We start from the raw sequence: 26950 nt of genomic DNA on the forward strand, positions 1-26950 counted from the left end.
TCAAACCTATAAAAACATAATCAAGTGAGTGGAGCAAACGAAAAGGAAAGGGTTATGCGGACAAAAATTAAGTTGGTTGGTTTCTGTCTGTCCTCACCTATCCCTCTCCCTCTTCATTTCCCTCTCAACCAAACCCTAACTCTCTCCCTCTCTCTTCTCCACCCTCCGCTCACGGCCCCATTGCTTATCAGTTATCTAGTAAGTTTGTAGAGAGTCAACTGTTTGCTGTCCACAAAATGGTGTTAGTGCCCAAAATAATTGTTAAACTGATATTTAACCAATAGAAATGTACTGTTTGTGGACAAGTCTATCAACAAATTCGGACTCCCTAAGAAAATCGATTACCCATGGGAAACAATTTGGGGTGCATTAGAAAAGGATAAATATGTATTTTTCATAACAATGGGCGCACTCAAAATTGTGGTGGGTGCAGAAATAAGAAGTGAATTAATCAAACAGTGTGGAAATAAAACGTGTCAAACAGAGAGAGAAAAAAAAAAGTCCGGTCACTAATCAGCTCCTCTTCACCGTTCAAACCAAGTTCAAATCTTCCCCCCTTCAAATACGCATCTACAATCCCATGTTTATAAATTCCCAAATGGATTTGAGTCTAATCACCAAAAATATTATTATTCAACAATTCAGCTGAAATATATTTTTTTATTTCAAAATGAGTGGAGAAGAAAAGAAGGGTAAAAGTGGAAAAGATATTCTATGTAATGCTTGTTCCGGTGCTGCAGCAGGTTAGTTATTAGTTTACTTAAATTTGATGATTTGATGCCATTTGGGTTTTGCTTTGTTGGATTTGTAATACTAGTCTTTTTTCTAACAGGAATTATACTGCAGGAGCCATTTCGGCCACGTTTGTATGTCCATTGGATGTTATTAAAACAAGACTTCAAGTTTATGGACTGCCCGATTTGCCGCATTCTGGTCGAAAAGGTATAACTGTGTATGCCTCATTGTTGATATTAGGCATGTTGGTATGTTGTCCAAGGTTGATATTACTGGTTAAGTTGGGTCTTTCAAGACATGATTTGTAATCAATATCTTGTATAGGACATTGTAGTGCTGGAAGCGAGCTAATAATAAGCCATAAAGTTCATACAGTCAAGTACTATGAATAGGTTGTGAATCTTTACAAGGTGTGGAGTTACTTTGTTGGACACGAGGGTGGTTTGGATAGTTCAAGTGTTAAGACTGAAATAGATGAAGGTTGAATTTTGTATGTAATACTTGAAGAAGTGTGTTCAGGTATACCAATTCAAATATACATTTCGAATCGGCCAAATTCACCACACCCGATTTCCATTTTCTTTCTCTTCCCCGCTTGATAAGTTCCTAAATAACATACTATTTTTCTGAGATAAGAAAAAGTAGAAAGTTCTTCATTTCGGTTCTTGCACTGTTGACTTTTGTACTTCTAATGTTCTTCATTCTTTTGGGGAAATCAGGGAGTCTTATTGTTGCCAGCATGAAGAACATAATACAAAATGAGGGTGTGAGAGGATTGTATCGTGGCCTTTCTCCTACAATATTGGCACTACTTCCGAACTGGGCCGTGAGTATTGTCTATCTTTGAATATTTTAACAAACCTGGTGCATTTTCCGCAGTAAATTTGCAAGAGATATGTCTGCGTGATTAATAATTTGTTGAACAACTCAATTTTGCTTTGGTTTTCCCATGAAGTGCAAAACTCATGAACGGAAGACTATCGTAAAAGGGCACTACTAGATTATTTCTAAGAATCTTTGTTAAATGTGCACTCTCTATCTTCCCCTTGGTAGGTATGTCCGTCTTTACACAGTGGTAGCGAGATCAGATTTTATTTTATTTTAATTGTAAACGCAGAAAGTTATTTTTCATTCTCAAATTTGAAGTAATTTTCTTATGGGTCTCAAAGGATCTACCGTTAGTCATGGTTTCAAGAGTAAGGAGAGATGTTAGGAATATAGAATTACCACTGTTCCTATCTCTCTAATCCATTAATCATTTTCTTATTGGTATGTGATAGGTCTTCCTGTGAATGATACTGGATTATTTTTGCTGTCATACTCAAATCAATCTGATTGTGTTGTCGAAACTTTACTTTATGGGGGCACACCTCGTATGATTTAAGAGTTGCCTCTGGTGTGATTTAGAATAGAGAGAGATGTGCCTTGATATGATGTTTGTTTCGAGGACAGAAAATATAATTCTGAATAATACAAATAATCCTATCTTAATTATTAATATCTAGTGGACTTTAAAGTAGTCAGGTGTAATTGATATGCTTTGACACATCTAGCCCTTTCTGTAATTAAGCGGTACTGTCCTTTTTCTATGTAGGTGTACTTCACAGTGTATGAGCAGCTCAAAACTATACTTAAATCACATGGTTGGTTTGCATTTCGTTATCCTTCCATCTACATATTTCATTTGAGTTTTAGTGAGAGCGGATTTTGTTTTAAAAAGTTACCCTAGTAGAATTGGTTACTACTGTTTTGAATTTTAACCTTTTTTCTCTCAAATTATGATCATATAGGAAATAGGGATGGTCAACTCACAATTGGCGCTAATATTATAGCTGCTACAGGAGCTGGAGCGGCGACAGCCATCACAACCAATCCACTGTGGGTTGTTAAGACCAGACTCCAGGTATGTTTAATCTTCTTATATTTGCTGAATTTGATTTTCTGTGGATAAGTGATAATCACATCTCTTGGCCAGCTGAAGTTTTAAACTAAATATTTTGTATTTCTGTGTTTCAATTAAATCATTGGTAAAAGAAGTTGAAATGCTAGAATGCCAAACAAGTGGGTTACGAAATTGTCTGCTGTACTTCAGGGGAGAGTGGTTCACAATAACAGTCAGTGTTCTTTTCCGTGTTAATCGTTATACCTCATTTGGTGAAACGATGCTATTTGAATTACATCGGTTTGGAAACTTTTATCTGGATATGAGTTGAGCAAAGTTATTTGCTTTTGTTAGTTTGCTTTGAGCAGATGCAACTTCCATCGCAGTGCTGTACCATCAAATTGTACTATACATCAAATTCTTATCCTAACGATAGAGTCATTTGGGCTCAATCAACCTTGCAAACCCATGAAGTTCTTACAATTTTCTCTATTTTCCTTTTTGAGTCAAACAGTTGTGCTTCTGGTTTCTGGTTTGTTGTTGTTGTATTTTGATTTGATTTTTAACTTTTTCATGTTTAAACTGTAGACACAGGGAATGAGGTCAGGCGTGGTTCCTTACACAAGCATCTTTTCTGCTTTGACACGGATTATGCATGAAGAGGGAATCCGAGGATTATATAGGTCAGTTCTTTTTTTGCAATAATCATAAGATTCATGGTCTTCAATCTGACTACATAAATGGTGATTCTGCTTAATAAACTTTGTTTTTTCAAATATGTTGGGTCCACAATCGGTTTTGGTTGTTTACAACTATATTCACGATATATGTTGAGCCAATCAAATAACAGAGCTCTTCATGACCTCATTACCTCAATGACAAAGTTATGCCAGTTACTCAAACAATTATTGTAAAACCCTTTCATAAGCTCAATACCAAGTATGAAGTGTGACATTTGACTGACTTTGGAGTTTGGAAAATACTATACTATTTGAAAGAATGCATGACGACAAAACATAAACCAAATAAAAATTCTGGCAGTTCATTAGGAAAAGCTGATGTAGAAGATCATTTTCAAGCACTCACTTGATTGTAATGTTTTTCTTGTTTGCATTACAGTGGCCTTTTGCCTTCGCTGGCTGGGGTGAGCCATGTTGCCATTCAGTTCCCAATGTATGAAAAGACTAAGTCTTACATTGCAATAAGGGGTAATTGCTGTTTCTTAAATGAGGAATTCTTACCTGTTTTATGCTTCTATGATATCGTAACTTTTTTTATCTTTAACAGATGGGACAACTGTTGATAAGCTTAATGCTGGGCAGGTTGCCATTGCCTCTTCAATATCTAAATTATTTGCTTCCACAATGACATACCCACACGAGGTAGCTCTATCACTAATATTTTATTTTTCTTCTAATTTTTAGAAAAGCAAGTTTTAATCTTACCATTCTTCTTATTCATACTTTTTAAGAGTCCAACATTTCCCTTATACCAGGTTGTGCGGTCAAAGCTGCAGGAGCAAGGACAGTGCCGTAATCCTGAGTCACACTATGAGGGTGTTGGTGACTGCATTAGGAAGATTCTCCGAAAGGAAGGTGTTTCGGGTTTTTACCGTGGTTGTGCCACTAATCTGTTGAGAACAATGCCATCCACTGTCATAACTTTTACCAGTTATGAGATGATACAAAGGTTACTGAAGCGGCTTACTTCATAGGCAGAACTGTACATGAGCCCAATACATTACTCTAACAATTGCGTTCCAAGCCATAAAGCATATACGAAACACTGAGTTCATTCAAATAGCAATGAGCTGCTAACAGCAATACGAGGAGCAATACGAGGATCGGACTTCTCTCAGTGACTGTTATAGGATGAGAGATGGGGAGGAAAACATGAATAGCTTAATAAATGTGGGCCTTCGTTTGGCTATTGACTAATTTTGTTGTTGTATTACTGGTTGTCCAATTATTGTCATGTAAGGACCAAAAAACCAAAAATTGGAAATAAAGAATAGATACTCGTTGTAATGTTCTAGGCTATTTGCAAAAATATGATGTAGTATTCTGTTGGAAACTTAACTTGGGCACCATTTACATAATTTACCAAAGGTGAGCCATGACTTGGCTATTAATTAATTTTGTTGTTGTTCTATTGTCAATCCAGTCATCTTTTCAGAGACATCATCCTCATAATCACTTATAAGTTATCAGCAGGGGCTGGCCTTACCAGTTGTTCATCTGACGATGAAAAGCGCAGACAGCTAACAGCCCAAAGATGCTCATACAGGCAGTTTTAGAAACTAATTTAGGACACAAATAGGGCAGGGAACGGATCAGATATGCCAATATCCGAATCCCAACTTTTTTCACAGTATCAGAATCCGAACATTAAAAATTTGAAAATTTACCCAAAACCTCTACCCAAACCCGAATCCTAACCCGACGGACATGTATCCGAACCGAATGTAAAAACGGTTATAGAAATGTATCTAAACCCGACATATTTGGGTTCGGGTTCAGATCATACCCAACCCGATTCCCTGTCCTAGATACCACACCAATCTCAAAACATTGGTTGTCTTGTTTGCTATTGGAATTATTTGGTAGGAGAAAAATTTGAGTTTCATTCGTTTACATGTTAAAAAAAATTGGTAAAAATTCGCAATACCGTAATAATTCGTAGTATGTTTTATACGAATATTAAACATTTTGAAATAAAAATTCGGATTTAAAAATTGTACATTTAAAAAAAAATTGTAATATATAATTCAAATTTTATATTATGTAGTATGCTACATAATTCAAATGTTCTACAAATTTTACTCGACTCAAACTCCAATCCAGTTAACTATATGCAACAACCATTTTACTCTCTCTCTCTATGTGTTGTACACATGTATCGTGGTGTTTTGGTGCTCACAACATAAATACAATCATCAACACCACTTAAATCCTACCCCCACATCTACATAGATAAACCAAAGTCGTCAATGCACACGCCCTTGGGGTGGATTAAACATTTTGATCAGCATACTCTAGTTCAAGGTCAGTCAAGTCCAAAGAAAACCCCCTCACCAAGACGCTAAGCTAAATGAAAATCCGAGGCAGAACCAGGAGTATTACATATATAGAGGACATGTACATAGGGCTTGGTCATCGAGCTACCAAGTCGAGTTTTGCTATATTCGAGCTCGACTCACACATGTAAAGCTCGACTCAAACTTGACTCGAACTCGCATTCGAGCTTAATATTGAAGCTCAAGTTCGACTCGCCTAGTTATACTAATAGCTCGAGCTCGACTCGTTTTACACTTCGAGCTCGAGCTCAGGTTCGAACTCGAGCTCAAACTCGAAAAAAATGTATATAAAACATTAAAACTAGTATAAATTGTAAATTATAGTTGGATATAAAGTATAAAATGTCGTATAAATTATAAATTATATACTACGTATGGGCTTATAAAACGAGTAGCTCATGAGCTACTCAAGCTCAGTAGCTCACTGGTAACTTTCATGAAAGAACTAACTCGAACTACTAACTAACGCTATCTAGAATGAGCTTTAAATTAAGCTCAAGCTCGACTCATACTTTTGTGCGAACGAGTTTGAGTCGAGCCTTCAACGAGCCAAACTCGAATTACTCACGAATAGCTCAACTCGATGACCAGCCCTACATGTACACATGTACTCAAGATAAATGCAAAACAAGTCCTTAAAAACTTGGACACAGATGAGCAACAATGATGGTGAAGAATTAAGCACAACGGAGCGGTGCCAGGAAAGGACCTTGACAAGCAAGTAATGGTTAAGATATTTTATGTGCACCCATCTCTCAGATGGGTGTGAATAACCGCACCCAAAAAGTTGCCGAAAAACGTGTTCACAGGCCATTCCTCAAAAACAGTAACCAGCTTTAAAAGATCAGCAAGAGAGAAAGAAAGCTAAAGCCAATGGAGACAAGTTTAACGTTCACTACTACTTCACCACCTTCAAGACCCCCTGCATGTTTTTCTCTCATGGTGAATTTACCAAATTTAAACTCACTCCAACAACTCTTAAAAAGAGAACCAACCCCATCTCCATCTCCATTAAATGTTCCAGAAACACTATTTCCACCAACTGGAATATTTCCAACTCTGCTCCTGAATGGATGCCCAGACCTGAAGAACTGGATGCAAATAACATGCTTCTTCGTCAGAGGATTGTGTTTCTGGGTTCTCAGGTGAGTGTTTTTATTGGTTTATAGATTGAATTAAGACGTGGATATTGTCAGGAATTGATTATTAGCTATATTTTCAGCTTTAATTTGTCCAAAAAGTAGCTTGGTTATTGTGGTTTTATTTTAAAATTGAGTTTAGGCCTAAAGTTTGGATTTTGGAACTGGGGTTTATCTGAAAAGTGTTTAATAATATATAGAAATTTTATGTTGTACTAAAGGATATTGGTGTTTGGTTTTTTTCGTTGATGAGACTTGTTGTTTAGATAAGGTGGTTGTTCATCATGCAAATACTATGTCAATGAGCAATAGAAATTTCAATGGAATTTTGTTCATTTGGTTCAAATACTGAATTTGTGTTTCTCATGATACTTGAAGGTGGATGATGTGACTGCCGATTATATTATCAGTCAGCTCTTGTTTCTAGATGCTGAAGACAATACAAAAGACATCAAATTATTTATAAATTCACCTGGTGGTTCTGTAACGGCTGGTATGTTTATCAGTTGGTTCGTGGAATAACAGTTCCATTGACTTACTGCATTTTCTTAATTTTTGCTTCCTTCTTGGACTGAGGCGATCTCCTTGAGTAGTGATTTATTGATAATTTTCTGATTCAGTTTTGATATAGACCCTGTTGTTAATATTAAGAGATATAAAGATGTATTAGTCTCAATATACACATTGAATCGTAGTTCTTTATTGGCAAGATATTTGACATTCAGCATGTAAAAGAACCAAAACGTCTCCCTTTTAGAACTTACACATGACACACTTCTTCATGTTGCTAGTTTTATCCCACTCATTCTACATTTGGAGAAATGGGTGAGTTTATTTCATCTCCATTTAGAAGATAAAAGAGTAAGTTCAGTTGATAGGAAAATTTGCTATTCGTGGTAGATTTGGAATAACATGAAGAATTCTCTTTACATGTGCGTTCCTAATTGGATGTGCCTTACATGATCTTAACTCTTAAATATTTACTCTGAACAACTGAAACTAGGAAACCTCATTAGAAGTAGGTAAGAGTTCCACAGTTTTTTTTCTTTAGCTGCCCTTTACACCCAGCTATTTCTTGTCTTGGGATGGTATGGTGAGAAGAAATGGTATAACATTTTAAGATTGATATTACAACTTACAGGTGAGGTTGTCATGAAACAGCTGCTTGATCTCTTCAAGACGTTAGCCCCTACTGACAAACTGCGATGGTTAATCATTATTTGATATTCTTTCATCTGAGTACTGGGAGTTGAAAAATAATTGCCCCAAAATGAAAGTACAGAGGATAGATACTCATTGCAATTTGATTTATGTTGGAAGACGTGTAGTTGGAGTGAGAATCTTGATACAATGGTATCATGTTTGGGGATTTAGTTGGTCTTCCAATACTGACAATATTGTTTCCTAATACTACTGAATTCAGGAATGGGTATATATGATGCAATGAAAATGTGCAAGGCCGATGTCTCTACCGTTTGCTTGGGCCTTGCAGCGTCTATGGGTGCTTTTCTGCTTGCTTCTGGCTCAAAAGGGAAGAGATTTTGCATGCCGAATGCTAGAGTTATGATCCATCAACCACTTGGAACGTCTGGGGGGAAAGTATGTTTTCTTTTTGCTTCTTCTTTATTTTTCATAGTTTGTTGATTTTAGGATCTGCCAATGGTGCTGTAGAAAAGCAGTATGACACGATGATTCCTATATCCTAGAAGCATGCTTACTATGTTCTGGTGGTAACACCTTTGACTCGTGCTATATATATTTGGTTTACAGTCGATAAATTTGCAGACTGGTACAGCTATTTGCCTATTTCTTAGTATATTGTGTCTTAAAATTATTTGTTTTGACGTGTAAAGTCGACTTTCCATTTGCTATGTTGAATCTTATGTTTCATCACCATTTGCAAATTTTCTCGGTAATTTGAAAGAAATGGTGCTCCAATCTCTTGAAATGTATTTAATATTCAGCCTTTTCCGTATATTTAATCATCTCTGAATATTTTCTGCATTCAGGCATCAGAAATGGGGTTGCGTATTAGAGAAATGATGTACCACAAAACTAAGCTGAACAAGATACTGTCAAGAATCACTGGGAAGCCTGAGCATCAGGTTGGGATATGACGTCTTTTTCCACTCTGCTGATTACATTGATTCTTCTTCTGGGGAAGTTTACAAAAAGATGTGTTAAAGTTATCCTCATCAACATTCATGTCATTTTTTGCAGGTTGAATTGGACACGGATCGTGATAATTTTATGAATCCTTGGGAAGCAAAGGAATATGGGTTGGTTGATGCAGTTATTGATGATGGAAAGCCAGGGTTGGTTGCACCAATCGGAGATGCAACACCTCCACCTAAAACTCGTGTATGGGATCAATGGAAAGTTGAGGGACGTAGAAAAGCCATGAAGAATTTGCCTTCAGAAGAAAAGCTTTACCAAAATGGAGGCCAGGAACAGGAAAGAGAAGCAGCTGCACCTGTGTAAACACGAGCATAGATGTGATCCCAACCATGTTGTAGTGTTTCCCTTCTGTTGAACTAAATTCTTTCAGAAATTTTTTAAGAGGTTGAAGAAAGTGTGATTGTTTTATTGTTGGAATCAAACATGGATGGAAATAGATGTTAAATACATACTTTGTAACAATAGTGGAAAACTAGTTGCATCTTTAACTACATGAGCTCTTAGTCAAAATCTATCTTCTATGTTCCAAAAATATCTGTTTTTTCTTCTCATAACTTAACGAATAAACAAGTTTTCCTCTTACAGCTTAAATATGACATCTCATACATGATAAAGCAAAGCAATTTAACGACATGATTGTAACTAACCAAGCTATATATAGAGTTCATTCAAACGGATGAAAGAGTGAAATCTCCTACAAATGCCTCTCAAAATCAGGGCTGATTCTTGTTGAGATGTTAGTTTACTCCAAACCCCACACTTGTCATTATACTGATGAGAAAGCATCATTCAATGACCAGTCGGGTTTTCCTTATTTTGTCCAGCTTCAGGCCAAAACTTAACGCTAACTCTTTTTTCCCTGCTTCAAGAAGAGCTTGTTTCAGATTACCAAACAATGGACCTGGTGGCCTAATCCCCGAATCAAGCATCTCTTGAAAGTATGCACAAGCTTCATCTAACTTGTTGTCCCGAGAAAGACCATTGATCAAAGATGAAAACATATGCATACTAGGAAGGATGCCTTTAGCCTTCATCTGATTCCAAACCTGAAGAGCCATGTCAACACTCTCCTCGCTACAAAACATCCTTACAATGATTTCATAGGTGTTTGCACTAGGTTCACACCCGAACTTGCTCTCCATCTCTTGAAAAACCCGGTATGCATCTTTTGTTCTTCTGTTCTTTATCAGATGATGTATAATAATCTCATAGGTCCTAGAATTCGGCAGAACTCCAGATTTCTTCATCTCTTCAAGTACCATACATGCATCCTTAAACCGCTCGGACCAACAGTAAGCTCCCACAAGTGCATTATAAGTAGGTAGTTCAGGTACAAAACCACTTATCTTCGACTGTTCAAAAAAATCAATTGCTTCATTCAATCTCTTTTCCGCACCCAACCCATGAATCAAAGAACAATAAATATGTGGACTAGGCTTCAAATTCTTGGCTAGTATTGCCCCGCGAAATATCTCAAGTGCTTCATCATACTTCTTAGACTTACAATAAGCATTAATAACAATCCCGTAAGTAACAACATCAGGTTCCAACCCTTCATCTTTCATCCTTTTACACAAATCTTCCACCATCTCCAAATTCCTTTCTTCACCCCACCCTTCCAAAAGTATACTATACGTCTTCACATCAGGCATAAACCTTTTCTTCTTCTTCATTTCATCAAAAACTTGTTGGGCCTCTTGAACATGTCGCGCCTTACTCAGTGTATCGATCAAACGATTATAGTCCGATAACTCATGCTTCATCCCAAATTTCTCCATCTTCTTAAAAGTCTCAATTGCTTCTTTCGTCTTTCTACACCGAGCATATCTTCTCATTATCAAACCAAATGTCTCTTTCGTTACCAACCCTTTACCCTTCATTTCCTCGACTATATCCCATATCGAGTTAAACTGTTTAATCTTACCCAATGCTTCAATCAAAGCATTGTAACTCTCATTAGTATGTTTATACCCTTCCTTCTTTTCCACCCAACGGAAGAATGTAAGTGCTAGAGCTCCTGCATTACTTAGTTTCTTTAACACTTCCACAACCAATGGTAATGAAACATTTGCAATACCAAAACTATCAAGACTTGATGAGTCTGTTAATATTTTGCAAAGTTTTTCACTGTCTTTCGAAATTTCTAAATTTGAAGCCTCAACTAAAACTTGGGTATTCATTGACCTGAACACATTTCTTCTTACAAAGGGTGGGTTTTTATTATGGAATGAGACATGTTTGGGTATAAAAAATGGATCTTTGTGATGGGTTAGATGGAAATGGCGAGATAGAGATGCTGAAGATTTGAGGATGCTTCGTATGAAGAATTTGGAGAGAGGCATGGCTAGTGAGAGAGAAAGGAGATAATGGCGCCAACGAGAGAATAGTTTTAACCTAATAAGAGCAATTCCAATGGGGCTATATGGGTTGCTAAATACAAATATAGCACTTCAACCACAAAAATATAATGGAGTTGCTAATAAGGTCTTAAATTTGGAAGAAATAAAAAACCCAACCAAAGTTATGACTTTCGCTTTAAGTTCGAGAGACGAACGGTATTTCTGCCGTTTGTGTGTTAAATTTCGACAGACGGCAGAAACTGTGTCGTCTATCTAAAAAAATTTCAAAAAATAATGGACGGACGTCAAAAACTAAACTATATCATCCGTATCATTTAGCACTTCAAAATAGACAATGCGATTGGATTGGTTTTTTTGTTTTGGTGAGCCAAATTTAAGGCAAGCTAAAAACCTATGTGGCACTTTTAGCAGCCCAATTTAACAACTCTCTATTAGACTTGCTCTAATAAAGAGACACAGAGAAGGAAGGGTAGGAATGGAAATTGGAATAATGAGTCTAACCTCCGCGAACCGTTTATCAAATGGTTCAGTTGGAAGTTCGAACACAACTCACAGATTATTCTTTACTAGTTTGGCAAGGTACAAACTACACCCCTAAAGTCATCACCCGTGTGACTCCGGTAGGTACTTGCACCAAGTGCTGAGAACTTCGGGGAAAAGATTCAATCATCAGTTTACGCCAATTTTGACAAAAAGTTAAATGTTTTTTCCCTATAAATGATGTGTTCCGTTCAATCTTCAGGAAACAAAGCCATCGAAGAAGTGAGAAGCCATGGCAAGTAACTCATTCTCCTATATCTCACTAATTAAGCTTCTTCTGATGGTCATTGCTATTGCCGCATCAGCAGGTGGCATGGTAGCAAGAAATGAAGATGGTAAGCCGCCCAAGTCCCCAAAAGCATACCTCATGCACCAAAGCCCTCCTATTCCACCCAAGTCCCCAAGTCACCTAACGGCTGTACCCAAGCCTGGCCTCAGTCACCGGGCGGCCGCACCCAAGTCCGTCCCTGATCTTCCTTAAGAGTTTTTATAGTACTGTATCGCATGTTGGAGTTGTGTCTTTCAAATGCGTGAATGCAATAGCGCTACTGAGCGTGATAAATAATTAATGACTTAGATATAAATAAATAATGGCTTCTATGTCATTGTGTTCAATGAGTGAGCAAGTTCATATGTGATCAATATAGTGCAAATATAAGTTCAATTGGGTAGAATTTTATCAATTTCATTGCGCATTTTACAGAGAATTAAGTCGAAGCTAAGCTCATAGCTTGGCCTCATACATGATTACATGGCCTGGAGTTTTTGCTGAAAATGACTTCGTGCTTGTTACTTGTTACTTGTTAATTTGATAGAAGCGAATTCGAACTTTCATGACCTGAATGTTTAGTTCTCTACTAGCATGTGTCTTGTGCTACGCATCAGTTTGCCAAGTTGTTTCTCTCACTAAAAAAAGAGAAACAATTTTCTAAAAATGGGAAAGATATACAATTTCTATACATAAATTTTAACTTTTAAATTAAGAAGACTATCCTAAAATTATTGAAGAAAAAGTGGTTCAATTTTAATAGAGATTAGAGAACCAATTGTAATTAATAAATAGGAGAGATGTAATTTAAATAAACGTAGGGAGGTGGCTCTAAAATCTTAAAATAAAGAGATTAGAAATACACTGTTCGGTTGAGAAGTGTGGCTCCTACAAACCCGGCTATCATATAGTGTAGAGATTTGACGATCGATAATACACGAATGTCGGACTGTTACTAAAATACGAACCAGAAGGATTCAAGGATACCATATTCTTTCAAGTGTTTCAAAAAATAATTGTGGTAATCGTAGTACAGTGATACAGTGGGTGTGTGGCCTTAAATTGGGAAGGACGCCTGTCCTAGAACTTTTCACATCCCAAACGTGTTCTGTCCCAGCTTACATACTGAAATCGAAAGAGACGAAAAGACATACATTTTGTTATGCTACACTACTGAACAGAGGGCCCTTTTGTCACTGGTTCAAAGGCCATTCACAGCTCTACAACAGATAGATGCCCCTGCTGCTGAGAAAGCACCGACGTGGCAGTGAAAAGAATAATGAACGCTGACAGTTCTCATGCCCTGGATCTGTCAATCCAATATGGTTTTTGAAAGATTCATCTTTATCCTTCCTTATCATACTGAACATCATGTGCAACTATTGGACCCTGAATTCCAGTCACTGAGATGACTCTTCATGGACTCCATGAATCTTTTTGCTTGAGGTCCAGGCTTGAGAATATTTACATCACCCCATTTGGAGCATGGATCCATCCACCACCTGCTAGGACCCGTACACCATGCCCCACGAGTAGTTCGACTGGGAGCTCGACCAAGAATTTTCTTGTCAATAACACTTAGAACTGACTCGTCCTGTTCAAACTGTCTTGCAAATGCAGCGCCACTCTGCACCATCTGATCATAATCTGTAGCTGTTAGAAAACGTGGTTCCATCTTAGGAGGGTTGTCCCAGACCATGTATCTGAGATCATTGTTCACAGTCATGTTTTTGAACTCAGGTGAATTACATATGACAGAATGGAAATAGCCTTCTTGGGATAACATTACATTGGTAAAATACATTAAAAGCGTTCTAGGCATGTTATCCCACCCAAGAACACAGTATTCTAGAAATGATCGACTAAGAAGTACCCAAGGGGAACCTGTTGAAAGAGAAAATGGCAGGCATGTTATCATTAAAATAAAGGTATTCGAACTAGTGTACAAGCAAATCTGAAATATGCCAAATCTGATTATGAAAAACATAAACTTGCCTGTGAAAAATTTAAAAGCCTCTGGTGTTGGTCGTCTTTGTGTAGCTTGAAATATTTGAGTCCTCCTGGCCAAGTAAATCCCTGGATCAACCACAATTGGTTGCACTCTCTGGTTTCTGCAACACATATATAATTCCTGTCAACAAGGTACAAATGAGAGGTGATATGATGTTATATTAAGGCATCACAAGAAGGTTTTGCCTACTCCTTCCATCCGAGGTCGCTGGTGTGATCAATGAAATTGATGTCTCTTCTCACAGAGGAAAACACATGAGCCATGTCTGAAAACAGTAAATTCAAGCACAAGTGTGTGAGAGAACTAACCTTTTAAAAGATTGAGGTAGTATACGATGAAAAATAAGTGATTTGATCCAACAACGGAAAAGTGAAATTATAAACTGAAAAAATAACAATAAAAACTTATTTTCGTAACAATTTTTTTAGCATAACCCTCTCATGATAGTCTTTCAGATAACTTGTATACATAAGAATCTCACAAAACAAGAGCTATTATCTGAGGAAATTACTATGCATGTTTATACTAAAGATGAGGGAAAGAAATAAAATGGCAGGATTGAAAAAAGAAAGGGGACTTAAATTAACAAAAAGAACTTAGATAACTGCCACGGCGGCCATCTCTACAACCTCATCATCATAATAAATAATTCACTATAAAAGATAATAGCAGTAATATAGTAGACAACACTGCCCCAGTAGAATACAAACACTTGGAACTTAGGTCCCCATAACCTCGCATCGTGTCAGTAAACCTGAAAACAATGCCCTCAACGACAATACCTATGTGGCTGAGAATCCTGCGATTGTCTGCTTGTGACTTAGACATTGGATCAATTCACTCCTTTCATACCACCCACAAAACCGCTCCCTGGATAGGCTGAGATAAACCATTGGCTGTGTCCAAAGCACCTAACATTCCTATCTTCGACCACACCTTTATACAACAGGAGTTCATATTGGCAATCAGAGGATGACCATCTAAGAAAAGGAAAATTACTTTCTAAGCATAGGACTGCTTCTATATCTTCCTAGTCAGAAGAATTTTAGATAATCTACAGTCTTTTCAACATTCTACCAGCACTAAATTCCACAAAGCATACACTTAGTAAACAGAAATTAAATCTGACCTCTAACGTCTCCTATCCTCCTCACCAATGGAAGAGAAAGTTTAATGGACAACCTCTAGGCTGTAGCAGGTTCCCCAATTTCTTCATGCTTTTAAATGTTTCATTCTTTTCACAAAAGAACACACCAAATATTCTCACAACACAGCAATGGCTTGCATACTAGTCTGAATCATCTCCCCTCTCCATAGCATAAATAATCTTGTTCACTATACTGCTATGCTCCAAATTCGCATGTTTTCTCATTCGTCCATAATTCTCTCAAAGCATTCACAGTAATGTAAGTTCCACAGCTTAACAATTCCATCGGCTCTCGAACTTACTTTCAAAATGCAAGTTCTAACATCACTCCTCCATACCATTTTCTCAGGAACAAGGGAGCTTGAGCTCGAAATTATGGGGAGCAGTACTTAACTCCAACATATTGGGCAAAGGACAACTTATGCCAAACGGGGATCTACTCAGCTAAAACAAAGATTCTATGGAAACAAACAGCAAACATTCAATATTCCAATTACTTACAAAATTATGTATTATTATTTAAATCAAGTTGTACTAAAAAAAACAAGGAAAGTTTTTAATTAATAATATTAAAAAAAAAAAAAAAAACAATACCATCTTGGGTAAGCAGCGGGTAATCCAAAGCACTCAAAGTAATAAACCAATCCCAACTCTTATCAACTTTCAAAAGAATAGCAGCAGCGTGAAGTGTAGCAGCAATATTAGAACTCCCCATATAAGTAATAGGATCTGGCTTCCCAACCACATCAACATTTCCAAAAGCTCGAATCGCAGACACCCCTCGAATCATAACTGCCAATGTACTCCTCTCTTCATTAGATGCTTCAGATCCAAGATGTAATAAATACCGATTTCTGGGATGATACACCGCTAATAACAATCGAAAAATTCGATCTTTTTCACCTCTGCCACCTGAAATGTAATAAGCAAATGAAGGTGGGTAATGGGCACCATATTGTACTGATGAAGTGAAGACATCAGTGTTTGTTTGGAAATTGTTGAATGAGGTGAAAGTTGAAATTGCTGATAAGAATATTATGAAAGATAGAAAGGCTGCTGAGAAGAGTGTGAAAAACCATTTCTTCTCAGCTGCCATTACCATTTTTATATTGGGGCATGGGATTTTAGGGTTTTAAGCTTCAGCCTCAAAATTTGATCAGGGTTTATCTGCTCAATTGAAATTGTTTTTTCTTGGAATTGATGTTAGAATTTTGGGGATAGAATATACAATAATAATAATAATACAGGTATATGAGTGTATTATGATGAGTGAGGAGGGAAGTGGAAGTTATTCGGTAGGAGTTGGCGAACAGAAAGGTTAAACAAGTGCTTTTGTTGATGCATGTGAGCGGTGAGATCTATAATGGTCTTCAAGTTTTGAATTTTTTATCATTTCCATGGGTTCCCAGCTCATAATTACATCACCTTCATTCCCTTGACTTCTCTTGTTTTTTATTAAAGAACAAAGGATAATTATTATGACAAAATACTTTGTTTTAAACTTTCTTGGTTATGCTGAAATTACAGAATTTAGTATTTACACAACTTCTTCTTGAAAAGTTTGGTGGCAATTTCAAGCTTTGCCGCAAAATTCTTATATATGCATCTATGAAATAAAAGTAATGAATGCAATAACTATATTTATAAATATCTTTAAGCACTATATGGTAAACAACAAACAGTACAAAGGGTTACATGTAGCGTACCACCCAACGTTCCCCAATACCACCCAACAAACAATACAACGTACCCTGACATAATAAAGAGCATTTAAGTATTTCCTTACATATGGAACTTAATTTAAGTCGTTTGCAACCATATCAATGCTAATACTCCACCTGATGGAACTTAATTTAAGTCGTTTGCAAAAACACAAACAACTTTCTCACCATATCAATAATACTCCACCAGGTTGAAAACTGAAAAATCTGAACCAAGCCTTCTTCATGTTAGGTACTTTTTGAAAAGAGAGTAGCACGAGTTGGCAATGCGCTGAGAATCCCAAAAGCTGCTTGACCCAGAGCAAGCCTTTCGTGCCATTTGCAAATACATGCCTGCTTACTTTCAAGCGACTTCTGGAGGTGAATGAAAAACCTGCACACCTTATCAGTTTTTCAAATAGAATTGACTGAATCATCATCGCTTGCTTCACTGTCACTACTGCTACTGCCACTTCCACTGCTTCCGCTATCACTGCTCCCACTAGAACTTGAACTTGGTGTACCTCTCCCCTCCGCATTCACCTGAGCCCTCAACGCTTCTGCAGCATTAGGGCCGTTACCTGCTTCATTATCGCTAACATCGACATCAACATCGGCAATCTCGTCATCCATGTCATTTAAATTTGGTATATTGATGTCAAACCCAGTGTTATTTTCTTGCTCAGCAGTGTCAACTTTATCCGGAGAGGCATCACTGTCATCATCAAAAAGCATGCTCACATTTATATCAACCTCAGTTCTCTTCGACTCTAGCGATTCTGTTGGTGTAAAGGGCGGGGCAGATGAATTATCACCAACTCCCTTATCAGTAGATTTAGGACCTGCAGATATAACAAAACTTGATAAAGATACATAAAAACTGTAAAAAGAAAGATTAGCTATAAAGCAAAGATTGCATAATTCACAATACATTAATCATCCAATCTTTTTAGACTTTCTTTACACTATCTAACATTGGTTCACCTGCTTTCCAGAGGTAACAATTTGGACAGTGAATGATCTTTTAATACAGGAAAAGTTGTAATTGTGATGACCAAAAATTCTGAGGCTACGATGAAAGAGATAACACTAGTCTTGGACTTGTTTTTCAAAAGGCCCGAACATAATTGTCAACCTCCTTGATGACCTCAAGATGTGTACCAAGGGAGGGAATCTTCAGAGGAAGAACACACACTGGTTTGTGACACATAACAGAAAATTGTAAAAGGATGAAACCAATTGAAAAAACTTGGGACTTTTAAACATATCAAGTTTGACTCAACCATATAGCCAATTTCCTTCCTTCTAACGATGACTATGGGATGATGGTGACGGAAATACGATCTCTTCGCATAGGTCCCATCCCACTGGTACAGTGCTACTCATGTGAAGATTATGTTCCCATTTCTAACCATGGAAGTAGCTAGAAATAAGCACCTTATAGTGATGTTAATGTAGATTGAAGTGGCGGAAGCAACACTTAATCAAAATCTACACTTTATAAAACCTTAAAAGTCTCACATTTATTGATAATCACTCAATAATTCATAACACACACATAAACACAACTACTGAAATCTTAACTACAAGCCCATTATTTAAAGTAAACCTAGAAAGCATAAACCAATAGAAACACGACATGTGTCCAACTAACTAATGGACTTGAACCATGGACTTGGACTCAACTAAGGGGCTCACGCCCATAACATGACAGCAATGTACTAATGTTCTACATCAGATAGCAATAAGAACAACAAGATCAAAAGAAACCTAAGTTCCTTTTTCTTTGTTTTTTATTAAGTTCCTTCAAGTGTCTAGAAGAGCTGCTTGAGCAACTGGTAAGATATCATGTTGAAACTTACTAAGAATGAAGAGGTGCAAAAAGGGGGCCTAGCAAAACATATGAGCGTTGTTCCTTTAGCAAAAAAAAGCTAACTAATTGTTATTATCACTATAATTAATCCAAATTATTAAAAAAAAAATGAATAAAGCTAAAAATAATAAAAATAAAAATAAAGAAAAAAGAAACACTATCTTGTAAAGGTGTAACATATCATTACAAAGGACACACCTGGGCTGCTTTTTGATTCGCCAATATCAATCCTTTCCACCTCAACCTGTACCGACAACAAGAAAAAATAATCACGGTCTAACGGTGCATAAATAGCAGATTGAGGCACTTTGAATGCAATGTATATAACACAAAAATTTCAATAAATAACATGGTCTCTGTGTATATAAAACATATTAAACCACCACTTATTGCAAAAGGAAAAGCTGGTCATAGAGAGAGTTCTGAACACTTTGATTTTCTAAACATAAGTGAAATATCATCTAAAAGCCTGGACAAGGTCAAACCCATAAGCAATGTAAAACGTTTTTGTGCAACCCACTGACAAGCCTAACACATACATGTGTTGGAAACATAATTTGTGCCGGAGGCACGACAACATGCGTCATAGCTCATCCCGTAAAACGAACTTGAGGAGTGGCCTTGTAGGCAAAACTATTTACTACTATAGTACAAGTTTGATTAGATTTAAGAGGGGGTACAAAACAAGCTGATTTGAGAAGAAAATCTTTGCTCTAATCCGACAAAACCAACTTGATACCTTGATCAACTAATGTCGTGCAATCTATCATGTTGAACTAACCTGATATTTTGTCTAGTCGTAATTGAACTATATAACGACTGCCACCATATGGCATAGCAGATTTTTCCAATAAAAGAGAAGGCATTGCAGCTAGATTAGTTAACATACTAATAGGTGAAAGTAAAGCAAATAGTTCCCTAATGTCAAACTCCCAAAAGGACTTGTGGAACCTAATGTGAAATGGGAAACAGAAATAAGATGGCAATCAGTCTCCTGTAGCTACCACCAAATGAACAACAACAGGAATCTGAAGACAATTGAATTAACAGAAAACATGGCTTTATATAGCATATTAGCAACGAAGGAAGGAGCGACATAATTCTAGGAATCGACAGCATGTGTTTTAGTCTTTTGGACAATGTTTGACTACTAGACAAATGATTCTCATAGCACAGCACTTAATCTCGATTGCATTTTAGTAGACTTATTATTTCCAAGATTATACACATACAATCTTAATCAAGCTAGAACAAGTAATTACCATTTTTCTCAAACATCATTTCATTCATTTAAAAGCTGAATAAAACTATTAAAATTAGATCCAATATCAACAAAAAATGAAGACCGCATTTTGTAATAACAAGTTCACCAAATACAACATATTCTGAAGCATCTATGCAGGTCCAATAACTATAGCTAGATAAACATTTATTTGGATTTACACAATTATAACAAACACACAGAAATGTCAGATTCGAGCGAAATGATAAGTTGATTAAAAAAAAAATGAAAAGGCATTGCAGCTCCTTTAAAAAAGAGACGTCTACACGGACACCGAATGATGCCAATTTTCACTAACATAACATACAAACACAACAATACTCACATTTGTATAAATCCTAATTGCAGCAAATTAATTCAAACCCCAAAAGCTCAAAAAAACTCACCGGCACCGAATGATGCATTGCAGTTTTACTAAACGGCTGTGACTTCACTCCTTTCCCATGAACAGGCGATCGAGGCTCAATCAAACCTTGTCCACCACTAGACGCACCAACACACATAGTATTACACGCAGCCCCAGCCCCAGCAGATTCACCAGGTAAACGAACATGCCTCAATCTCTTAACTGCCCTATGTAACCTTTCCAACCGAAATGTCTCCCCATCGAAAAACAAAACAGCATCATTATCCTTATAATCTTCACTACTCCCCTCAAACGACAATTTCGGTTTTCCAAGTTGATTGTTTTGAAACTCTACAGTTACTTTATTTTCTTTAGTCTTGTGTAATGAACCAGTTTGTGTTTTATCAATTGATGCCGGTTTAAACTCATCTGAAAAAAAAAAAAAAACAAAATTATTAAAATTACGTGAATGATTGGAAATGATTTGGGAAAAAAGGTTTACTTACAACGTAAAGTGCAGAATTTAGTTGAAGAATTGTCTTTGAAAGATGGGCCTAGGGTTAGGTTATACCAATGATCAGGTGGAGGTGCAGTGTCTGGTTCTTTTTTGTTTCTATTGTTATTATGTGCCATTTTTTTTTTTTTTTTAGCTGTTTTGAGGATTAGTAATTTATTATGGGCATGATTAAGATGTGAAGGGCATGGGTTTTGGGCTTGTGGGCTACAGGCCCGATGGACATTAGAAAGTCTGCCAGGTCACCGACAGAAGTACTTTGATGAATCTCATCCGAATCTAATCCAAAATCTATATTCGGATATTTATCCATATTCAATTTTCACCTAATTTTTAACGACTGAAACCATTCATTTGACTATTTGAGAGTTGTGCACAGTCAGTTAGATGGTTTTCTTTTACTGGAAGGAAAAATGATAATGATCAACTTCCAAAAGTTTACAATGCGAGTGATTTTTTGCTCCTAGCTTTGGTTACTCCAAACGTTCCAAGGAGACTTTGAGTCTTACACCTCTCATCTTTTCGGCAAAAAAGATAAATTAGAACATGTAAAATTTCTAATTTATTAGTTTGTCCTTTATAAAGAAAATAAAAATAAAAATAAAAAATAAAGTGGAATAAACCAACAAATATGTGTATTTTGTTTTCATTTTCTTCATGCAAAAATGTGTTAATAATAATAATATCATATTCTTGTTAGTTTGTTCTTAATGCATCTATTATGTTTTTCATATTTTGATTCTTTTTTTTTTTTTTTTTTTTTTTTGTTTCATTTTCCTTTTTATTTCATTGTTAATTATTAGTTATGACTTATGGACAAACTACTAAAATTATAAATTTTGAAGATTTTGTGCTAGGTGTAACTACATTTTTTTTTTGTGGAAAAAATAAAACTTGTGTGGCTGATAATTCCCTTGGAGCACTTGGAAGGAACCAACGCAGAGAACAAAAAAACACTCTCCCAAATCCCAATACTGATTATACACTTTGCTCCAATTAGTAGCACCTAAAAATAAAACCAAGAACGACATGACCAATTTTGGTATTGACCATAGTCAACTATATGTCGTAAATGAATATTGAGATCTAAGCAATAGCAACATTTGACAGAGAAACACGTGCAGGCAATCCAGTATAAATAAAATGTAAAAAAAACACCAGAAGAGTTGAATTTTCCTCTACGTAAAACTAGTGGTAAGCTAAAAAACAGTCTCTCTTTATTTTTCACTCCAAACACAACGGAGCTATCGAAGTTCTCTCGACTGATTACTATTTTTCTTCTTTGTTATCTTCCTTCTATGTGAATGCCAAAAGAAAAAAAAAAAGCTTCTGCGAATTTGGAATCTTTTTCTTCGTTTAGATCATATCAAAGGTCAGTTTCTTCTCGATCTACTAAAAAGTAAATAGAAGATCACTTTGCTAATCTTATTATAGGAAATATTTTAGTAGTTATCTGTTTTTACTAAGTTTGTAACAGCTGAGAATCTTCTAGAGCGGAAAATTAATTTCTTAGTCTTGACCGTTACATGTTTGAATGAGACGTGAGTGTTGAATATTTGAATGGTGGTAGTAGGGAAAAATGCAGGTTTCAAATGTTGTGACTAAAGGAAGTATAGGTTGCAATCTTCGAAGAAACCAGCGTGGTACAATTTTACCGAGTTTAGGCCATTTGAGTAAGAGAAGTTTAAGTGGCGCGGGGAATAGTAATTCTTGCTTTGGTTCACTGAGTATGGGAGCAGAGCTATCTTCTGCAAGATTGAAAGTGGAAACCATGTTCAGGTCGTCGGCAAAGGGCAGATTTGTTAAGGCTCAAGCATCTGGTTTGTGAACTAGTCTTATTACTTGCTTTATTTCTTACATCTTAATTGGTAATGTGAAATTGATGTTCGTCTTGTTCAGAAAGCGATCTTGAAGGACTTGGTGCTCCCAAGCATCAGGGAAAATCTTCTGGGGCTGTACTGCCGTATGTTGCTGTTGCTTGCTTGGGAGCTATTTTGTTTGGATATCATTTAGGGTATGAAACTGTTAAATTTATAGTTTCTAATTGATTCCTAACTCTTTAATATTATTATTTTATTGAGAATATAAGATCCATCCTCCATACGATTGTTTTCATGTCTTACTAACACACTTTGATATGTTCGTCCTTTACTGCAGTGTGGTGAATGGTGCACTCGAGTACCTCGCTACTGATCTTGGAATAACTGAGAACACTGTGTTGCAAGGTATGCACTTCAATTAAATTTTCTAAACTGTGCATCAGCCATTAACTCATCAGCGCCATTAGAGTAAGACGTTGTACAGTTGACTCCGTGTTCAAAATAGAAAATTTGAATCATATGAGTATTATGTCTAAAAAGGGTTTATGTATTGCAATTTTGCGCCTCAAACAATTATTGGCCATTTCTGCTTTAGTTGAACTTCACCTTATTATATTTCCATAGGCTTACAATTTTTCACATCCATAAATGATTGATAGGATGGATTGTTAGCACTCTCCTTGCCGGTGCTACTGTGGGTTCATTTACTGGTGGTGCCTTGGCGGACAAGTTTGGTAGAACAAGGACATTTCAACTAGACGCAATACCCCTTGCAGTCGGAGCGTTTCTCTGGTTTGCCTTCTGCCATTGACTCTAGGTTGTGAGAGTTTAGTTTTGTCAAATTGCTGTATTAATCTGTTTGGATTTTTCATCTAGTGCTACAGCCCAAAGTGTACAAACAATGATAATTGGCCGCTTACTTGCTGGAATAGGAATTGGCATCTCATCTGCACTTGTGCCACTTTATATATCAGAGGTAGGATTGGTTATGTAGCCTTCGTGCTGGTATGTGTGAGAATTTGTATTTCTGGCAGCTGATGCATGTTTTTACATCAGATATCACCAACAGAAATCCGCGGCGCACTTGGATCTGTTAATCAACTTTTCATTTGTGTTGGGATTCTCGCAGCGTTGGTTGCTGGATTACCTCTAGCAAACAATCCACTATGGTAAATGTTCGTCATCCTCTATATCACAATAAAATCTTTTCTTGTCTTTTTTTCCTACCAGTTTCTAAAGACATTGTCAACATAGTACTCAAGTGAACTTAAACTTTCTGAGGAATTTTTTTTTAGAGAATCACGGACTGGTTTCCTATCTATATTTAGTTCAGATTCATCTGACCAGCGTATATCTATGTTCACCACTAATCAGCAAAAGGTTATGTAACTTGTAACAACAACGCTCTTCTGGCATTTTATGGGTCTCCGTGTATCTATTTTATCAGGTGGAGGACTATGTTTGGTGTTGCAGTCATCCCTTCTGTTCTTCTGGCTCTTGGAATGGCTATTGCACCAGAAAGTCCTCGGTGGCTTTTTCAGGTTTTTGATTCCTACATTTCTAAGTCATATGTTGTGGATATGTCAGGCTTCTGACATATGTTTGCTTCTCTGTTAGTATCTTTATCAGTTATCATCTGTTACGTTGTTACAAAAAAGCAATTTAAATCATTTACCATGCAGCAAGGGAAAATTTCTGAAGCTGAAGCAGCTATAAAGGCACTCTGGGGAAAGGAAAGAGTTGTTGAAGTTATGCATGAACTTAGAGCAGGAAGTCAGGGTTCTACAGAACCAGAAGCTGGATGGTTCGATCTATTCAGTGCCCGCTACTGGAAAGGTAATATTATGAAAAGTTGCATATTCCTAAATTTCTTGTGGAAACGTGTCTGGGGGACATAACACTTGCACAACTTTTAATGCTTATGACCTGCAGTTGTGAGTGTGGGTGCTGCACTATTCTTATTTCAACAGTTGGCTGGAATAAATGCTGTTGTATATTATTCTACATCTGTTTTTCGAAGTGCTGGTATTGCATCTGATGTTGCAGCAAGTGCTCTTGTTGGGGCATCAAACGTCTTTGGTTAGTGTTTTGTTTTGAGAATATCCCTTTCGATTCCATTTGTAAGGGGAGTACAAATCTGATTGTTGATGCTCGCAGATCATCTTATTTTTATATTTTTGCAGGCACCACTATTGCATCTTCTTTGATGGACAAGAAAGGAAGGAAAAGTCTTCTGATGATAAGCTTTTCTGGAATGGTATTGAATACACGTTTATTCCCTGATGTGGTTTCCTCATAGAAAATTGTGAACACTTTTTGAGTGTGTTATAGAGTTAACTGGCATCAAACTTTGGTATGTTCCCTCTAATTTTTGCATTTCTTGTAAGGCTGCTTCTATGCTGCTCCTTTCCTTGTCTTTCACGTGGAAAGTCCTTGCACCATATTCGGGCACACTTGCTGTTCTTGGCACAGTCCTGTAAGTCCAAATTATTCCTTGTGTGCTGGAAAATAACTTCTTTAAGCATGTTGCAAAAATATGAAATCGGTCTTCTTTTATTTGAACAGATATGTGTTATCCTTTTCACTTGGTGCCGGTCCCGTTCCTGCTCTTCTACTCTCAGAGATATTTCCCTCCAGAATCAGAGCCAAAGCAGTTTCCTTGTCGCTGGGCACACACTGGGTAAGTTTAGAAGAATTACAGTTGCAATCCTGATTTCCTCTTAGGATGAGTCTTTGGTATCTTTCTTGCACTTTGACTTATTGGTATTGATTGCCCAAGGCCTGCTGTATGATCCCAAAATGACAAAACACGACAGTCCTTTTCAATAGCTTGCAAACTAAGTTACATTAACACGGATACGTGTGTCCATATCTGACATGGATACGAAGTGTCTGACACGGCAAAATATCAAAAGATAAGGTACATCACATACAGTATGTGTTAGTCTGTGTCCGACACGGACACGTGGATATGTATCCGACACGGTATTTATTAATTTTTAAAATATGGTGTGCCCATGTAACATGGCTCACAAATGAAATTTCTTGTTAGAAGAATGGAAATGGTATAACATTCTCCTTTAGAAACCTTTAACATCCTTGGCAATATTGTTATAAGAATGGAATTACTTATTTCATTAGTAATATTGCTATTTATTGGTTGGTCAGCTTTTTGTGAATCCTCGCATCAATGACCCCAGACCATTGATATCATATATAGTTTCACATGGTGATATTTACTAGGGCTGCAGTGCCCTCTACCTTGCAAATGAAGTTTTGTTAAGACCTGGGCCAAAAGTCGATTATTGAAGGAAATATGCGAGCTTTGATAACAGGTGGCCATACACATATTGTGCACACTCAATGTTCTTTTGTGTCTGTACACATCGTTGTCGGTCCGTAGATCCATAAAACAAGTTCAACTTGTTAAATTTCATACCCTGTCTACTTTATCCTTTTTCTTATTGTTCTCAAATGGGTTAGATTATTAAAGTATACTTTAGGTTCAATCACAGTGCTCTAATCTTCATGGATGTAATAATAACAGGTGTCCAACTTTGTGATCGGCCTGTATTTCTTGAGTGTTGTGAACAAGTTCGGCATCAGCAAGGTTTACTTGGGATTTTCTACAGTCTGTATATTGGCTGTTTTATACATAGCTGCTAAGGTGGTGGAGACAAAAGGCCGATCTTTGGAGGAAATAGAAAGAGCACTGAGCCCGGCAGGTTAAATGTTACAGTAAAGAGGTCAAGCTAATAATGAGATTCTATGTGACTCGTCTGACATTCACCTGGAGGAGGTGATTATTTTGTACAGCGTGAAACTCGTAGAAGTCTGGTATTCTCGAATAAGGGGAAATAAGGGGACCTAACAAGTTTCTCAAATTCCATTGCACCAGTTCAGCTAAAACGTATTTGAGTAGAGTCCAAAAGATTTGTAAACCAGGTTAACTTCTTGTTTTTGACGTATTGGAACCTGTTTTCTTTGTGTTCACCGAACATGTGTAGTTTTCCAACTAGGAAATTGAGGCATCATTACATGTTTATGAATTAGAATCAATAGTGTTCAATAGTGTTAAA

At 36.8% G+C, this 26950-nt stretch overlaps 6 protein-coding genes across 8 annotated transcripts; 3 read left to right on the forward strand and 3 right to left on the reverse strand.

Annotated features, from left to right (window-relative positions):
• Positions 1–361: 361 nt before the first annotated feature.
• On the forward strand, positions 362–4649 carry LOC147521436 (nicotinamide adenine dinucleotide transporter 2, mitochondrial-like). Of its 2 annotated transcripts, none has more exons than XM_086567248.1 (9): positions 362–743; positions 847–942; positions 1455–1561; positions 2330–2378; positions 2577–2638; positions 3206–3300; positions 3737–3825; positions 3905–3999; positions 4113–4649. In XM_086567248.1, exons 1-9 carry the CDS (start codon positions 671–673, stop codon positions 4329–4331), a joined length of 885 nt encoding a protein of 294 aa, XP_086423374.1. In that variant the 5' UTR covers positions 362–670; the 3' UTR covers positions 4332–4649. The 2 variants fall into 2 exon arrangements, with proteins under 2 accessions (XP_086423374.1, XP_086423343.1); XM_086567217.1 differs by having other exon boundaries at positions 382–743; positions 2526–2638.
• A 1862-nt stretch (positions 4650–6511) lies between these two features.
• On the forward strand, positions 6512–9501 carry LOC147521437 (ATP-dependent Clp protease proteolytic subunit 3, chloroplastic-like). The gene is given in 6 exon segments (XM_086567295.1): positions 6512–6627; positions 6630–6838; positions 7211–7325; positions 8256–8431; positions 8842–8937; positions 9053–9501. Coding segments are annotated over 6 exon segments (918 nt in total). The 5' UTR covers positions 6512–6566; the 3' UTR covers positions 9314–9501.
• Positions 9502–9510: 9 nt separating this feature from the next.
• Positions 9511–11462, reverse strand: LOC147521438 (pentatricopeptide repeat-containing protein At5g15010, mitochondrial-like). Its single transcript, XM_086566820.1, has one exon. It carries the CDS (start codon positions 11350–11352, stop codon positions 9796–9798), a length of 1557 nt encoding a protein of 518 aa, XP_086422946.1. The 5' UTR covers positions 11353–11462; the 3' UTR covers positions 9511–9795.
• Positions 11463–13143: 1681 nt separating this feature from the next.
• Positions 13144–16765, reverse strand: LOC147521439 (Core-2/I-branching beta-1,6-N-acetylglucosaminyltransferase family protein). Its single transcript, XM_086566993.1, has 4 exons — positions 15931–16765; positions 14379–14454; positions 14174–14289; positions 13144–14062 (listed from the first exon to the last, which is right to left on the reverse strand). Exons 1-4 carry the CDS (start codon positions 16436–16438, stop codon positions 13548–13550), a joined length of 1215 nt encoding a protein of 404 aa, XP_086423119.1. The 5' UTR covers positions 16439–16765; the 3' UTR covers positions 13144–13547.
• A 194-nt stretch (positions 16766–16959) lies between these two features.
• Positions 16960–21203, reverse strand: LOC147521440 (RNA polymerase II transcription elongation factor). The gene is made up of 4 exons (XM_086567091.1): positions 21044–21203; positions 20578–20966; positions 19108–19153; positions 16960–17878 (listed from the first exon to the last, which is right to left on the reverse strand). Exons 1-4 carry the CDS (start codon positions 21168–21170, stop codon positions 17451–17453), a joined length of 990 nt encoding a protein of 329 aa, XP_086423217.1. The 5' UTR covers positions 21171–21203; the 3' UTR covers positions 16960–17450.
• A 1011-nt stretch (positions 21204–22214) lies between these two features.
• On the forward strand, positions 22215–26864 carry PGLCT (plastidic GLC translocator). Of its 2 annotated transcripts, none has more exons than XM_086566674.1 (14): positions 22215–22423; positions 22625–22871; positions 22951–23065; positions 23209–23276; positions 23531–23663; positions 23748–23847; positions 23928–24040; positions 24319–24412; positions 24554–24707; positions 24804–24950; positions 25055–25128; positions 25259–25347; positions 25437–25551; positions 26419–26864. In XM_086566674.1, exons 2-14 carry the CDS (start codon positions 22631–22633, stop codon positions 26599–26601), a joined length of 1626 nt encoding a protein of 541 aa, XP_086422800.1. In that variant the 5' UTR covers positions 22215–22423; positions 22625–22630; the 3' UTR covers positions 26602–26864. The 2 variants fall into 2 exon arrangements, with proteins under 2 accessions (XP_086422800.1, XP_086422860.1); XM_086566734.1 differs by having other exon boundaries at positions 22220–22423; positions 22622–22871.
• The last annotated feature ends 86 nt before the right edge of the window (positions 26865–26950 follow it).

The sequence above is a fragment of the Coptis chinensis genome, chromosome 1, assembly GCF_015680905.1.
Source record: "Coptis chinensis isolate HL-2020 chromosome 1, ASM1568090v1, whole genome shotgun sequence".
NCBI lineage: Eukaryota > Viridiplantae > Streptophyta > Magnoliopsida > Ranunculales > Ranunculaceae > Coptis > Coptis chinensis.

Excerpts from the sequence above, each read along its gene's own strand:
- LOC147521436 (XM_086567217.1), top strand. The coding sequence starts at position 671 with ATGAGTGGAGAAGAAAAGAAGGGTAAAAGTGGAAAAGATATTCTATGT. Across the intron at positions 744-846 it reads TTGTTCCGGTGCTGCAGCAG|GAGCCATTTCGGCCACGTTT; the intron begins GTTAGTTATTAG and ends ATTATACTGCAG. Across the intron at positions 3,826-3,904 it reads GTCTTACATTGCAATAAGGG|ATGGGACAACTGTTGATAAG; the intron begins GTAATTGCTGTT and ends TATCTTTAACAG.
- LOC147521438 (XM_086566820.1), bottom strand. The coding sequence starts at position 11,352 with ATGCCTCTCTCCAAATTCTTCATACGAAGCATCCTCAAATCTTCAGCA.
- LOC147521439 (XM_086566993.1), bottom strand. The coding sequence starts at position 16,438 with ATGGTAATGGCAGCTGAGAAGAAATGGTTTTTCACACTCTTCTCAGCA. Across the intron at positions 14,455-15,930 it reads CCCGCTGCTTACCCAAGATG|ACATGGCTCATGTGTTTTCC; the intron begins GTATTGTTTTTT and ends TACTGTTTTCAG. Across the intron at positions 14,063-14,173 it reads GGCTTTTAAATTTTTCACAG|GTTCCCCTTGGGTACTTCTT; the intron begins GCAAGTTTATGT and ends CTCTTTCAACAG.
- LOC147521440 (XM_086567091.1), bottom strand. The coding sequence starts at position 21,170 with ATGGCACATAATAACAATAGAAACAAAAAAGAACCAGACACTGCACCT. Across the intron at positions 20,967-21,043 it reads TAAATTCTGCACTTTACGTT|ATGAGTTTAAACCGGCATCA; the intron begins GTAAGTAAACCT and ends TTTTTTTTTCAG. Across the intron at positions 19,154-20,577 it reads CAATGCATCATTCGGTGCCG|GTTGAGGTGGAAAGGATTGA; the intron begins GTGAGTTTTTTT and ends TTGTCGGTACAG.
- PGLCT (XM_086566674.1), top strand. The coding sequence starts at position 22,631 with ATGCAGGTTTCAAATGTTGTGACTAAAGGAAGTATAGGTTGCAATCTT. Across the intron at positions 22,872-22,950 it reads TGTTAAGGCTCAAGCATCTG|AAAGCGATCTTGAAGGACTT; the intron begins GTTTGTGAACTA and ends CGTCTTGTTCAG. Across the intron at positions 23,664-23,747 it reads GCAGTCGGAGCGTTTCTCTG|TGCTACAGCCCAAAGTGTAC; the intron begins GTTTGCCTTCTG and ends TTTTTCATCTAG.